The sequence below is a fragment of the Coenobita brevimanus genome, chromosome 39, assembly GCF_032717465.1.
Source record: "Coenobita brevimanus isolate Jiangsu-jjx chromosome 39, ASM3271746v2, whole genome shotgun sequence".
Classification (NCBI taxonomy): Eukaryota; Metazoa; Arthropoda; class Malacostraca; order Decapoda; family Coenobitidae; genus Coenobita; species Coenobita brevimanus.
In genome coordinates this window covers 25205518-25221221 of record NC_136992.1, presented here as the reverse complement: position 1 = coordinate 25221221, position 15704 = coordinate 25205518, and the positions used below count along the sequence as shown (strand labels likewise).

General features: G+C 47.2%; 1 protein-coding gene across 1 annotated transcript in view; it reads right to left on the bottom strand.

Moving 5' to 3' along the window:
- Window positions 1-5101, bottom strand: part of LOC145396755 (protein DEK-like) — a 113022-nt gene extending 107921 nt beyond the window's left edge. The window contains exon 1 of the mRNA XM_080270040.1: window positions 4991-5101. Coding sequence (XP_080126166.1) covers window positions 4991-5026 — 36 coding nt within the window. The 5' untranslated portion in view covers window positions 5027-5101. The remainder of the gene's footprint in view (window positions 1-4990) is intronic.
- Window positions 5102-15704: the final 10603 nt, after the last annotated feature.

The window sequence follows — 15704 nt, the reverse complement described above, 5'->3', positions numbered from 1 at the left end:
TTTCGGCCATGTTTAATGTACCGGTAAAGTACCTAAACAGCTGTTACCGAATAAGCCACAAACATTCATGTATACTATTGCCAACAAATCTTTACATTTTTGGTAGTCTACTAACTTTCATTATTTTAAATTTAATGAAAGATCCTAGGAGACAGGACAGACAAAATTCCTGAAACTACTCAGGGTTAGGAGCGATGCCTGGGACGTCCTCTCTCTCCGGCTGTTCGTGTGTGTGTGTGTGTTTTACAAGCACAGGCCTCTTAGGGAAGTGTGCGTGTGTGTTTACAACCACAGGCCTATTTGGGATGCTTGTTTCTGTGTGTGTGTGTGTGTGTGTGTGTGTGTTTACAACCACAGGCCTATTTGGGATGTTTGTTTCTGTTTCTGTGTGTGTGTGTGTGTGTGTGTGTGTGTATAAGACTAAAGTGTGTAGCTCGTTGATACATTCCATGGTGCCTTCATAACATGTGGCTGTGTGTACGTGTGTCTACTGATTTGTGTGTGTGTTAGTGGGTGTGTGGGTGTCATTGGAACCAGTAAGAAGTGTTTAACATTATATTACAGTAATCCCTCTAATATCCGAACGCCCAATATCCGAACATCCCCACTAACCGGACATAATCCTCCTGGGATCCAATATTCCCAAAATGGGCCAAAAACTGCAAAAAATTCGAAAAAAATCTGACTTTTTTCCCTCCCATAATTTGAAATTCCCGCCTGGCGCCAAACAGCTGTTACACCATGGTCCCTTCACCCCTTCCTTCCTCCCCCTCCCCCCTCCCCTGTCAGGTTGCCATTTGGTATTTTTCATTACCAAGTGTGGGCCAATTTGGTAATGAAAAATTCGTTTGGTAATGCATTAGAATAATGCATTACCAAATGGATTTTTCACATGTATGAGGATACACAGGATGGAGATGGTGGATTGTTTGCTCTCTCTGATTAATCTGCTACCCTACATAGTGTGAAAATAATCAACACGGTGTTAGTTATAAGGAGAGTGATTACATGTATTTCCACTTGTATATATAATTAGTGAAGAATATATGTTAGCTTTACGAATTTGGTAATGAAAAGTTATATTTGACAATGAAAGTTGAGGAGATTGGTAATGTGGCTGTTGCGATCTGGCAACTCTGTTACCCCACCAACATCAACAGTCACAGCTTAACTCCGATGGAGAGCAGATACTCATAACAGTGCAAGCCACAGGTGCTTGTTTTTTGTGAATAAACAGTGAATAAACTGCAATACCTTGCCACTAGAACACACAGGAATTTACAGTGTTGTGCAGTGTTAAGAAATTAGAATTTAGAGTGCAGAGGATTAACTGTGGACTGCAAACTGGCGGTTCAAACCAGTCCAAGACCAAGGGACTTGTAAGTACCCAGAATGTTTAATATTGTATAAACTCACCTCTAAAACCTCATTTTATGGTTCTTTTGCATTTATTTCAGTCTTTTATGTCCCTTATTGGTGTGATTTGGGTCTTAAATAGGTGCTATGCATGTCCAGAGGGAGTTGTATAGGTGTTTTTCAGAGTTAGGGTCCGTAAGTACTAGTCCATAAGCTGGGGCCCAATATCCGGACAGGACCACTATCCGGACCTGCCTATGGCTCTATTGATCCGGATATTGGAGGGGTTACTGTATTTCAGTATGCATTTGTTGAGTCAGTGAGGTAGCTACTTGATAATTAAGTGAAGTTTTGTTTAGGAAAAAGAGATCAGTTCCCCTTACAGTTTGGAAAATATGCAATGCATTTTTATATAATTTTTTCATCTGAAAAAGTTTCTGAAGAGTTCTTAGTTATATTTATGGCCAGATTACCTCACTACAATGTGATATGATGCATCTTAATGTGATTTCAAATTATGACCTCAAAAAAGAAGATATGTTTGGATATTTCTCTTTATATATGTATAACTTGGGCCACGAGTGCCCAGTATTTTTTTTGACATTTTTTAAAAAACTTTAAAGTGTCCGAAGTTTGGCCAGTGTGTCCAAAGACAGGTGCTATTAACCATTCTCATGTTTAAAGGGCAAATACTTGGATGTCTGAAGTTTAAAAGAGCTGTCCGAAGTAAGGAAATTTGTTCCTAACTTGGAACACTTGAGAGAGAAAAAAAAAGTTTAGCGTAGTTAATTTTTTTTATTATATAGATTCAGTAGGTACTGTCCCTGGCTACCACATGACACCAACAGGGATAAAATTGCACTATTTTACACAGAGTTATTCATTAAAACACATAAAAAATGTCCGAAGCTAGGGTGTTTCACGGTACCTCTGCCAACAAAAGCTTGAGGAGATTATGTACTCACCACTGTTTTTCTCTTTGTCCACAAGATACCTTAAAAAGCTATTGATGCATTTCAATATTTTGTGGATAGGCCTATGTGGGGCACTGGCTAAGGAAGAGTTTAATTAAATTTTGGTGATCTGAGTCTGAGTACCATCTCAGGACTGTTTTTTGCTTGTCTGTCCAAAGATATCTTAATACATATATCTATCTATCTATATATATTTATATATATATACCAGTACACATACTGTATATCAATGGATTGCAATGAAATTTTGTGGATATGTGGGTCATGGGCCCAGGAAGAGTTTATTATATTTTGGTTGTGAGTTGAGCTGTCTGGTATAGGTGTTGGCAGAGGTATGCACTAACTTGATCTTTTGTACAGCGACTGTTTTCTATCTATCTATCTATTGCCAGACGCCATAATCCCTTAAGGGGTGGCCATTTGACTTTGAGTTATTTGTTTTACGGGGAGGGGCACTAACCCTCCACCAACCCACTTGCTGACACGTAGGGAGCACGTATGATTTGGTTATATGGTTACCACCCAGCGTTGTAAACCATTTGGCTTGTCACTCAATGTCATAACGTTATTTCCCCATACATATACTGTATCTATGAAGGTAAAAGGTAAAGGTGGTGGCAGACACCTTGAGGTCCTCATCTCTGTTGCATAGGCCTTTGAACCTGTGGCAGGTTTTTCACCCACTACCTTGGGATACAACGCGAGTGCATCATTCTGGTTACCAAAGTTACCTCCCCTTGGTGTTTTCCTCAGTACCAGTACTCATCTTACCTGCCAACCCACAAAGGGTGGATGGACATCTGAGTCAAATGCTATGTACCTATAACTTGAGGCAATAAAAAGAAGCAAAAAAGGCTTCTAGTTTCTATGAAATTAACAATTACTGAAAAGAAAGAAAGAAAAAAAAAAAATTACCCTGGCATACAGTACTGTGGAATGGTCTTGTACAACCTGCGACTCTTCACCGTGGCTGTATTCCATAAAAATGATAAAGTACTGTACTGTACATCAGTTTATGATGAAGGCCACCTATCCAAGTGTGGACAGTGCCAATCGTGTGTCAGTCTATATGTTATTTTATTGGTTGTTGCTGAAAACCTATAGAAGTCACACAGACAAACCAGTAAGTTAGTTATTTTTAAGACAGGTTTAATTTAGGTTAATGGTCACTAAAATTTGCCAATTTGGACTGTGTGGCTGCCCAACGTTAGGTCCAGGTGAATTTTTGTGGCTAACTTAGATTTGGATTAGGTTAGATTAGGCAACTGGTGTGAAGCAACATGGACAGCCACAATTAGGCAACAAAGGCTGACACATGCAAGCCTAGTGGAACCTTTATAGACAGTATGGTACGAATGATTTTCTTTTTCCTAAGGCTCTGTGCAATTTATGTTACTGACCCCCCCCCACCCCCATGCTTTATCTACTTCACTGAGAGGGGGGGAAGGTGGGCAAAAACTAAAAAATGAATGACTTGCAGCAGCATCAGAAGTCAAAATAACAAAAAAAATACCGTAAATAAAAAACCAAAAATCCTTAGCAAAGAGAAAATGTCTGAATGGGGTACCATACTGGTCTGAAATTACAAACACCACAATCTGTATTATCAGGTTCAGAACTTGATTCACCAGCAGCATAGTCTTCTAGAACTTCATCAGAGTATACTGTATTGGAATTCTGGCCACACCTTCGAAATATCTAGGTAGTGAATTGAAATTACGATTGAAACACCCCAAATAAGGTCTTTGTGGGCATGTAACTCCCTGCACATCTTGTTAAATCCACCATCTCAGGATCAAGCAAGGATATTCTGATGCTCTTGCTAACCTAATCTGACATATACGAGGAGTCATACCTCTCCTGACCTTCAATAATACTCCTGGTCACTCTACAGGAACAAAGCAGCCCTTACAAGTTACATATTAACCAATTCTGTCAACTGAAAAGAGCAACAGTGCCTAACCATCCCATAAAAGTGTTCTAGGATACTAACTTATCCCATCCTAACCCAAATAACTTTCTTACATACCTAACAATGAATGTAACCTAACCCTGCCGTACATGACATTCTTCAAACCTAAATTATTCACATTGTCAGTAACTCTTGGAAACCTTACCTAAAAAAAACATTCTAGCAAACCTAATCAACACAAGCTGACAGGAACAGTGGCATTCCATATAATAATTAACAATGGAATAATATTCGTTTTTTAGTGATGCTTCTTGGTTTGGTTGGTTAGTGTTAGATGAGTTTAGGATTTGTTAGATGTTAGGTTGGTTTAGTTGGAGTACATTTATTTGGTTACGTTAGAAAATTACTCAGGAAATAATTGTGATCATCCATAACTGCAAGATTTACCGGCGAGGGGCGCCTTGTGCAGCGGCGTCAGAGATGGCGTGAGTGTGGCTGCGACGGTGGTCTCCTGGCGGCGGCGCTGACGGGGGAACGCTACCACCCACCACCACCACCACACCACACCACACAGCCAACCCCACACCACCCACTGCACCGCCTCCGACTGCCACTCCACCAGTACCACTAAAAAACCCAAGAGCAAAGCCAGGTGGCGGGGGTGGGCAAGAAACCCCTAAGCCAGCACAGCCACCAAGCCACCCCCGTACCGCCATAGCCCTCCCCCACGCCACCACCACACACTTACCTCCGTTATTTGACCCTTTGTCTCCTCTTCAGCCATATTTGCCGCCAGTGAAGCCTCGGTAACCTGTATATAATCGACGAGGGAGGGAAATGGCGGGTAAACGACGCTTGTCAAAACTGGCCAATCAGAAGCGTTGGTGGGAACACAGGAGCCTCGCGCTGCGCACCCAATACTATAACCTGATGCAATGGTGTATTTTGGCTATTTTAATGCTCCTCTCCCTGTGCCCTTAGTAGCTGCAAATCCACTCATTCTAAAGCCTCATAGGCTACAGCCAATTTACAGAAACAAGGAGTGAACTAAATAAAATATTCGACTATGAAATCCTATACGCATTTCAGTAAAATGGAAAAACAAAAAAAAGTTTTGCAGCCGCTGTTCAAAATTCTTCTTTAATATCTTAAAAGTATATGCGATTATTCCATAATTATAAAAAAAAAATGCTGGATCAGATCATACACCAATGTAACTTCTGAAAACTTCAGCAGTTACGACATGCAGGAAAATGTTTTGTAATTTTTCTTGCTCGACGTTCGTTATTTTCAAATTCGTCCGAATGTCTTTGATAATGTCCAGTAATAACGCTCTCGGACCTCCTGATATTAGTGGTCATATACTAATCCTTCCTGTAGATAAAATGAAGGATTTCTGCGTATTATAATTTAGGGTACGTGTAGGCATTTCCTTACAACAATAAACATTTCAATCAATGCAACCGGTGCCGGGTCTTGCAAGAGTCACACCAGACAGCAGCACTTTGGTGAACTGACGTTGTAAATGAAAATGAAGTCATAGAGAACAGAACAACAGATGAGGACCGTAAAGGTAAACAGATATCAGTAACTCAGTCACCGCTGCGTGCACAGACCTTGGATTGCGAAATGAAGAGTGGTGAGGTGGGAGGTCCGGCGGCGGGCACGGCGGGCATTTTACCACCCTTCGCGTTGTAGAAGTCACGACCCCGTGACTGGAGGTAGTAGGTGGTGGAGGTGGATGTCTGGTGGGCTGGGGTGAGGTGTTGGGTGAGGCTGACCCAGTGGGTGGTGAAGGTGTTGGGCTCCTGATGGGGGATGAGAGTGAGCCGGAGGGAGGACGGATGGTTGGTCCGGCGTAGGAGTTGGAGCAGGTGGTGGGTGCCCCGGATTCTGGCATGTGGGCGGTCGTGGGGTCGCCAATGCAATCTCGTCACCTTCATCTCGGGGAATGGTGCCTGGTGGAGAGATGAAAGCTGAATGCTGGAGAGTGACGGGAGGTTGGTGGTTTTATGGGGGATGATTCGGTGGGAGGAGCGTTGTCCTTTGGGGAATTGGGACTTGGGAAGATTCCATCGTGCTTGGTGGAGGGGGAGGGTTATGGGGGAGGTGTTTGGGGCGGGGGGGGGGGATGTGGAGGTGGTGGGTGCCGGGATGGGCGTGTGATGGGCGGAGGTGTTGGGGTGTACCTCAAGGGTGGGCGTGAGAGGCGTCCTGATCTGGTGGTGGTGGTAGTGATGGTGGGTGTGGGTGGCGATGGTGGTTGTGCACGTGGTGGTGGTCAGGACCCATATACATATATGGTCTTCTCACACCTTTCCACTACGCAGATTTACTGACGTCACGCTTGAGACAGGGCACTCCCACCATTTCTCCCCACCCACCATCTCCCTTGGGACCTCAGAGGGAGGCCTCAAGTCGCGGTGAGGTGCAGCTGTCTGTCATCCTCCATACCCACCCCTCCCACCTTGCTTCCTTTACACAACTCTGTTCCCCACACACATTTCCTCAATTCAAATGATTGTTTAACCTCTCCCTTCTCATATTTAAAGATACATGATTTACAAATAAACACAATATACTCTAATAGTGACAGTTATTAGGATACATGGATATCATCTTGTTATAAATGATACCGGATGTTTATTGGTACTGCTACCGGTATTGACTATATGTTACTATGCAGGCTTCATTTCCTTAACTTCGACATCTTACTCTGCAGCTTTCGTGTCGAGTTAGCCAAATTTCTGTTTAATACCCGCATCCTGAAAAATACTCGGTATCGAACAAAAAGGCTAATTACTTCAGTAGGAAGAGACACATGCCTATATATTAGTACTGACAATGCCTTGCCAGTTGTCTTTTAAATTACCGTTGGTAAGGCTTAGGTTTTATGCTGGTTTTAAGCCACAGTATGTCAAATGTATATATTCCGCATATATCATGGAGAGAGAGAGAGAGAGAGAGAGAGAGAGAGAGAGACTGCGTAGATACCAAATCGTTAATTATTAATAAATCTCTTAATCCGAGCTATTAAATATATGTGAATGTATTTCATATACTCTTTGTGGCTTCATGTACATGAAAAGCTATATAGTTTTTACGAATTATTCACTCTTTGAGAACGAAAAGTGGCTGTATAAATCATTTCCAACGACCTGGCACCGTTGTTTTTGCGACCTGGAAGGGAGGGAGGGAGGGAAGGAAGGGGGGGGATGATAACATACTTCTTGCCAAACGCTTCCAGATGGAATTACTACGTTACGAACCTGCTTTAAACAAATACATTCTGCGATATACCGTACTTAATTTTCAACACTACTGCTTTCTTGCTAGGGTACTCAGTAATGGTTACCTACAGTACGTGGGTAGAACAAAATAATGGTGGGTAAATATGAATACTAGCAACTCATACTAGTGCGGTGGCCAGTTGCCTCAATTTATTTTACCTGGGCTGGTAAATGCAATGCACCACGTGCTTTTCCACATTTCTGCAAGCACTAACCCCGTGAGGGGAGATATACTGTACAGCTTATAAAGAGCAAAGCCCACCATATACAGGGATAAGCACCTACACAGAGAGAGAGAGAGAGAGAGAGAGAGAGAGAAAGGGGAAGGGACTTAACATTTAATGAAGCTGATGGCAGATTCAGCGTTGGCAGGGCGTGCTCTTCAAGGCGTATTTGATTTTTTGGAATATGCAGTTTGAGAAGTTCATATTTTAGATTTCTTTTATAAGCACTTTGTTCAAAGTGAAGGCTGCAGATGCGAGCAGTATTCGGATTAATTGTGTCTTTCCTCTTGCACAGATGAATCCACTTACGTCTAATCTCTTCATCTTTGGGGAAAATATGGAAAGTTATATCCCCACCTTTCTTCAGTAAAGAGTTACAGCCAAACAATGCACAATTGGCTGGCATTATTTCACTGGGCACATACAATGGAATAAAGTGCAGGTGACAGGTGACCTGTTTGGCGCCGTGACCTCTGAGCAACTGAGTCTACTTCTCACTATATGGCAACCCCTTCTCGGAAGACCTCACCTGGTGTCTTCGCCATGACGTCATGCGAAAACGCGACGCGTTTTGGAGTCGGTATGGTTAGACCCTGTATGTATATGGGGCCTGGTGGACCGTGGTGGTGAGGGCGTGCGGCTGTTAGGGGGGGAGGCGGGTGGGGGTGCGGTGTGGCGCGTATAATGAGAATGGTCAAGGGGGAAGGGGGTGGTGGGTGTGGAGGTGATGGGGTGGTGAGTGGTGAGGTCTGCGGGGGTGGTGGCTTTGGGCGGTGGTGGTGATGTGGGCGGTGTGGGTCGGGAGGTGGTGGGTGGACAGGTGTTAGGGAGGTGAGTTGTGAGTTGTGAAGGGGTGGCGGTCTCGGCCGGTGATGGTGGGGTGTCGGGGGGTGGGCTGGTTGTTGGTGAGGTGGAGGGAGGGGGTGAGAAGGAGTAGGAGTAGGAGTCTGGGGGGTAATTCTGAGAAAGGTCGGGATGGACAGGGGTGCAGGTTGGCCGGGCGCGTGGGTGGTCAGTGGTGGGTGGGTGGAAGGGTCGCACGTGGCGATTTCTGTATGTGTGGTGTTGTCCCTGTTGATCTATAATGACATGGTATGGGTTGGGTACTCGAACAATTTTGAAGGGTCCATTAAATCAGGGGGAGGTTTTGGAGGGGGTGGGCAGGTTTGCAACGACTATGGACTGACCAGGTTTGTATGGGTTGGAGTGGGTCATGTCGGGTGCCAGGTCTTGTTGAGAGTGTAGGTGGTGGAGGCGGCGTTTGAGGTGGTGGAGAGGGTCGGTAGTGGAGGGTGGGGTGGGTGGCTGTAGGTGGTGGCGGAGTGGCAGTAGTGGCGATTCCCCCAAAACTCTTTCATGTGGAGTTATCCTGTCTTCTCGTGGGCATGTGTTTAAACCCCATTGGATAATCTTGACGTGGGCAGGCCAGTCTTCGTTCCCTGTTTGCATAATGCGTGTGCGGACCTGGTTCATGAGGGAGCGATGGCTTCTCTCGCAGATGCTGTTACCTTGGGGCCAGTAGGGGGATGAGTGGGAGATGTGGTATCCAAATATGTTTGCCAGTTCTTCCCAGACTTTGCCAGTAAATTCTGGGGCATTATCTGAGTGCAGTGCTTGGGGAATACCAAAATATGGGAAGACATGGCGGGTGAGGGCATCGGCAACTGATACTGCACTGTGATCTTTGGCGGGGCATGCGATGATAAACTTTGAATACACATCCACGAATGTGATTATGTATTTGTACCCTGCTTTGGGTGTGAGGGGGCCGACGACGTCTAAGGAAAGTAGTTGCCACGGTTTCTGTGTTGTTAATTTTCCTGAAGGGCCGGGTGTACGAGTGATGTCCTTTCCTAAAGCACAGGCTCGGCAGGATTGTATAATGTTCTTGGCGATGGTGGATGGGTTAGGGGTCCAGTACATGTCGGTAAAGACTTGTGGCAGTTTTTTAGTTCCCAGGTGGATGCCGTTATGGGCATGGAGGTGGAGCATGGTGTCGTGGGCGGTGGTGGGGCTTAGGACGATGTGTCCGTTTGGATCGAACAGGTGTTCGCCATGTGGGTGGAGTTTAGCGAATGTGTTCGGTGGGATCCAGGTAGGGCGTTGTTTGTTGTGCCACATTTGGACTAAGGTCCTTTCACCGCAAGAAGTCCGTTCAGGGTGGGGCCCACCTGGTGAATCACCTCTAGCGATTCTGCCAAATCAACCGTAGTACATGCCTCTCTCTTATTTCCCATCTATGTGCAATTTGAAATTGTTTTTTATATTCTGTTTATAATAAAGGAAGCTATATAGTACATTGAGTATCACTTTTTAGAATTGCAACAACGATTTGAATGAATTCTATGACACGTGGCAGGGCTTTTTTCCTATGTTGCCACGCCGAGGTCGGCGAGGGACCCAGGGTCAAAAAGAGGATTAGGCCTACAGGGGAAACCTCTTAAAAATAAAACGCGCCTAGACTTTTACCTCATAGGTGGTGTGGAAAAAAAGTTGAAAATAAATAATAAATATATACAATATACATATAAATAAATATATATATATATATATATATATATATATATATATATATATATATATACATATATACATAGAGAGAGAGAGAGAGAGAGAGAGAGGGAGAGAGAAACAGGTGGGATGGGGGTAGGTAGGGAGACAGTGATAATCCGATAATTGGTGGTCAAATTGGCAACGTAGCACTCGGGGAAATCCCAACTTCTGCCACACCCTGAACGGACTTCTTGCTGCGAAAGGACCATAGGTCTGGCTCTGTCGAGATTGCATTGATTGGTAAACGGGACAGGGCGTCAGCGTTTGTGTGGAGTTTGCCTGGTCGGTATGAGATCTCGAAATCATACTCCTGGAGTGTTTCTCGCCATCGTATAAGTAGTGCGTTGGTGGTGTTTGATTGACGTAACCATTACACAGGGATTGGTGGTCCCTAATGACTATCACATGGGTGCCTGAGATGTAGGAGCGGAAGTATTCAAGGGACCAGATGATTCCCAGGCACTCGCGTTTGGTGGCCGCATAGTTTCTTTCTGCAGGATTTAGGGTGCAGCTGGCACAGGCGATGATATGTTCACGGCCATCTTGTACTTGTGCAAGGACAGCCCCTATGGCGATGAGTGATACGTCGGTATACAGGCGGAATGGGAGGTTGTAATCTGGGAAAGCGACTATTGGGGCAGAGGTAAACTTGGACTTGAGGGTGGTGAATGCAGTTTTTCTTGGTTCGGTCCATACGAACGGCTCGCCTTTTTTTGTTAGGTCGTGTAGGGGTTTGGCGATATCTGCAAATCCTTTGACGAACCGCCTGTAGTATGATGTTAGGCCTAGGAAGGCTCTAGTTTCGTGCACGTCACGAGGTAGGGGAATGTCGGCGATTGCACGTAGTTTTTCTGGGTCCGGGGAGATGCCTTCAGCATTAATTAGATGTCCAAGGAAAGAGACTGACCTCTCAGCCAAAACGCACTTTGTTGGTTTTAGTTTTAGTCCTGCCTGGCGTATACGGTGGAACACTTGTTTGAGGCGGTGGAGGTGGTCGGCCCAGGTATGACTGAAAACAATGACGTCATCCAGACACGCCAAACAAGTCTCCCAGGTTAGTCCGCTGAGAACTGACTCCATCAGGCGGAAGAATGTGGCAGGGGCGTTGCAGAGTCTGAAGGGAAGAACACTGAACTCATAATGCTTCCCGTTTGATGCTGAAAAGGCGGTTTTGTGTTTGTCGTCGGGGTGTACAGGGACTTGCCAATAACCCGATTGCAGGTCTAGGGTCGAGAACCAGGTCGACCCATGTAGGGAGTCATTCGAGTCGTCGATTCTGGGTAGGGGCGTAGCGTCTTTGATAGTGACGTCGTTGACTTGGCGGTAATCTACGCAAAAGCGCATAGTCCCATCTTTCTTCCGTACAAGTACAACAGGTGAGGACCACAGGCTAGTGGAGTTGGAGATAACGCCGGCATCGAGCATATCCTGGACCTGCCGGTCTTCTTCTGCCCGTTGTTTTGGATTTTTTCGTCGTGATGGTTGGCAAATTGGAAGTCCGGTCGTGTGTATCTCATGGCTGAGATAGGTAGTGTGGCCGAGGTCGGTTGGGCCGGAGGAGAACAAGTCCTGAAAGTCCAGGAGGAGTTGTCGGAGGCTGTTGGTTTGGGAAGGGGATAGGTATGATGGTAGGTTGGGGAGAGTGGGATGGTCGGGGGATGGTGCTTGGCATGGTCCGGCTTCTTCTGTGTCGCCGATGATGAGTCCTCTTGGTAGGGTTAGTGGGGTTGTGACGAGGTTGGCGATACGGATTTCATGGGCATGTGGGGGAAGGAAGGTGGGGCTTACTAAACAGGAGGAGAGTGGTCCAGTGGGGATGGATGGTGAGAAGAGGACAGAGGTACCTGAAGGTCTGTTCAGTTTTACCCAAGCTTCATGGTGGGGTGGAATGGTGATTGAGGAGGCGATAGTGGCAGGAAAAGATGGGGAGGGGTCCAGATGATGTGTGGTGGGGGGTGGTGATGGAGGGGGATGAAGTGAGGCATTGTGTGAGGTGGGGTTAGGGTCAGATGTACAGGTGGGTTGGGGCAGGTGAGTGTTCGGGGGTTGTATGTGTTTGCGTGGTGAGGGGGGGGCGGTGTTCTTGCTTTTTCTTCGATGAGATTTTTTTCTCTTGTTGACTGATGCTTGGTTGGGGTGGGCTGGACTGAAGTGGAGGCGGTGCTGATGGCAGTCAATAGTGGCGTGGAGTTTTTGGAGAAGGTCCAGCCCAAGATATCCATCATATTGATCGCATGTCGAGTCGAATATGATGAATGGGTGGTTAGTGGATACTTGTTGGTGGGTGTGGGTTTGAAGGACCCGAGTTTCCCCACGGATAGGCAGGGGGCCATCCCCCGCGTCGACGAAGTTGGCTGAAGTGGGGAGAAGGGGGCCAAATGCAGAGGTGTGGCGGGAGTAGAAGTGGGAGTACAGGCACGATCTGGCTGCTCCCGTATCTACCAGTAATCTTGCCTTGACCCCGTTCAGCCAAATCTTGTTGTAGACTGGGGGTCTGTAGCTATGTGAGGTGGCCCCCGCCACCGTGGGGAGGTGTGGGGGCGGGCCTAAAAATCCATCTGCTGAGGAGTGAGGCCGTCGTGGTCGTCGTCGTCCGTTCCCGAGTAGAGTGTTGGCGGTGCGTCGTCTTCCGGGGCGTCGTCGTCTAGGGAGGAGACTTTTTTGCGCCCTTAGTGAAAGTTTCTGCACCTGCTAGCCTTTAGCTGTTCTCTTATGTCGTGCAGGGGGCAGGTGCGACTGCAGGCCGTGAACTCCCAAGGATTAATAGTGATGAGATTGCCTTGTTCCTTTGGGTTGGTGCGCTTTTTCTGCGAGTAAGCCCTGGGCACAGTAGGAGTTGGCTCTGTAGTTGGCTGGTGAGGCGGCAGCTTAGGTTTGGGTGGAGGGTTGTGTTTCGTCGGGAATCTTGTCACCACGTGGAGTGGTTGTGGTATGGGACGGGCGGCAAGGAGACGTCTGACGAGTTGCAGGTCGTTTTCCATGTCCCCTGAGGGATCATAGATTGAGAAGTGCTCCCTGACTGTGCTAGGGAGAATCCTCAGCAGGGCATTAAATGTATGTATATCTCGGGCATTTGTAGGTGCCTCGGGATAAGCGGCGCTGACGGGGCGCCGGGCTTGGACGAATGTGTCGTCCAGGTTCCCATCGTAGGTGAGGGCGTCGAGTTGAGAGAGGGCGACAACTCTGCCTATTGATGGCATGAAAGCCTGTCTCACTCTTTGTGAGAATTGATCCCATGACAGTTCTGGGACGATTTTTGGTGCGACAGTGGCAATTATTTTTCCCAGGTTAGGTAATGTGATTGCAATTTTTTCTCTGTCTGAGTCGAACCCTATGTCTAGGAGGGATTTGACCATATCTAAATATACTTCTATGTCGCATTGGTCCGGGTTGAATCTCGGTAATTGGATGTGTGGTTTGGCTGCCATTGTACAAGTTTCCTTTTATCGTTCCTCCGTGCTTTTACTCGGATCCATCCCACCGCTGCCACCAGTGTTATGCTGGTGTTTTTATGGTGACTTCTCGTCGTAAAAACACTAGCTACTGAAGCGGGGTCCTCTTTCTAGACTGGAAGTAAAGCACCAACAAAGGAACAGGACATAAAAACCAGGCAGTATACCTTAACACATCTATTACCTTAATTCTAACCGTAACAATACACGTAGAGTGATATTTGAGATACAGGGGAACAGAGACACAGAGTTAATATTCAGCACCACAAAATAGAGTTACACTTAGCACACACTACAATGTTCATACAGGGAGATCTTGAATTATCTATGGTATTTTTTATGTGTCACTTTTAGGCAGAATATATATAGAATGGTTCACAAAGGGAATAAACAAGATTGGGAGTCTGTATGGGAAATATTACTATACATGAGGTAGGGTGCGGATAGCGACACTTGACATCGTCACCTTGTCACGTGACACCACACTCAGGGTTTTGACAGGCCCGCGCACCCTTACCTCAGGTGTTCACAGAAAGTTCTCTTATATGGGGGGACTGGGATAATTACAATAAAGTTCATTCTCTGCCCTGCCAACACTGAGTTCTTGTGGGCTACTATCAACTATACTGTTCTTCACTTAGTCACTGTGCACTGTTCTTTTTCCCGACTTGTTCTTGACACAGGGGGGGGAGAGTCACTATTTTCCTATATCTCCTGGGTAACGTTCACTCTGGGTCACACTCGTAGGTGGGGTGCAGGGAGGCTCTCCCGTCTGGGGGCCTCGACCTGATAGGCGGCCCTCGTGCTGGGGCCGCGTCGGTGTGGTGCAGGGAGGCCCTCTGGTCTGGGGGCCTCAACCTGATAGGTGGCCCTCGGGACTGGGACCAAACAGCCGGAGTAGTCGGGCCTGTCGTCTTTAGCTCCGTGGAGTGAGGGAGTCTGGATCGCCTTCGTCAGGAGCTGGAGAGTCTGGCCTGGGTGTCCTGGGACTGCGGGCACCAAGGGGGAGAGGCGCCGTCAGGACTGGGCTGCGGCAGTGTCTCCTCCGGGGCTCGGGCAGGAACAAGGAACTCCCGGGCGTGGGCGGTAAGTCCGATATCGGGCCTTGCCACCACTCTAGCATCTCCGGGGCTATATTCCCGGGTGGTGACGAAGGGCTTCCACAAGGGAAAGAGGCTGGAGAAGGACTCACGTCACTTGTGTCCTCTCTAGTACGTCCTGAGGCCGGAACCTTGGGTCGCCTTACCCTGGTATGTACTCTGGCTGTAGCCGTGGGCTTGCCCGGCGTACGAGGAACAAATGAAGGGCGTACTAGGCCGCTCCTTCCCCGCCATATAAATAGACCATCGGCGCGGTGTTGCTCCCATAGTAGGGGACAAGCCGGAGTGAGGGGCACAGAGGCCACACTCTCTCCAGTACGAACTGAAACTACCTTCAGGGGCTTCTCTACCCTGGTATGTGCCCCGGCCGGAGCCGAGTGCGTACCCGTTTTACTGAGAGCAACTGAAGGGCGTACTAGGCTGCTCCTTCCCTGCCACATATATAGACCGTCGGCGCGGTGTTGCTCCCGTAATAGGGAAGGGCTACATGTACGGCAGCAGGGGCTCTTTACCCTGGTCTGTACTCTGGCCATAGCCGGAAGCTGATCTGTCCGATCAGGAACAACAGAAGGGCGTACTAGGCCGCTCCTTCCCCGCCACGTATATAGACTGTCGGCGCAGTGTTGCTCCTGAAGGGGAGAACAGCAAGAGAGGGATGCACTGGGGCAACTCTCTCTCTCTGGTGTACTAAGGCCGAAGCCTTGGGCCTCCTGCCCTTGGGGCTCCTGCCCTAGAGGGTGTAACAAAGCCATCAATACGGTGTTACCTGGGACTGAATCTTTTTCAGTCCCACCCCTATTCTGACGACAGTTGCTCCACCCGCAATGTAGTTGCCTTTCCCTG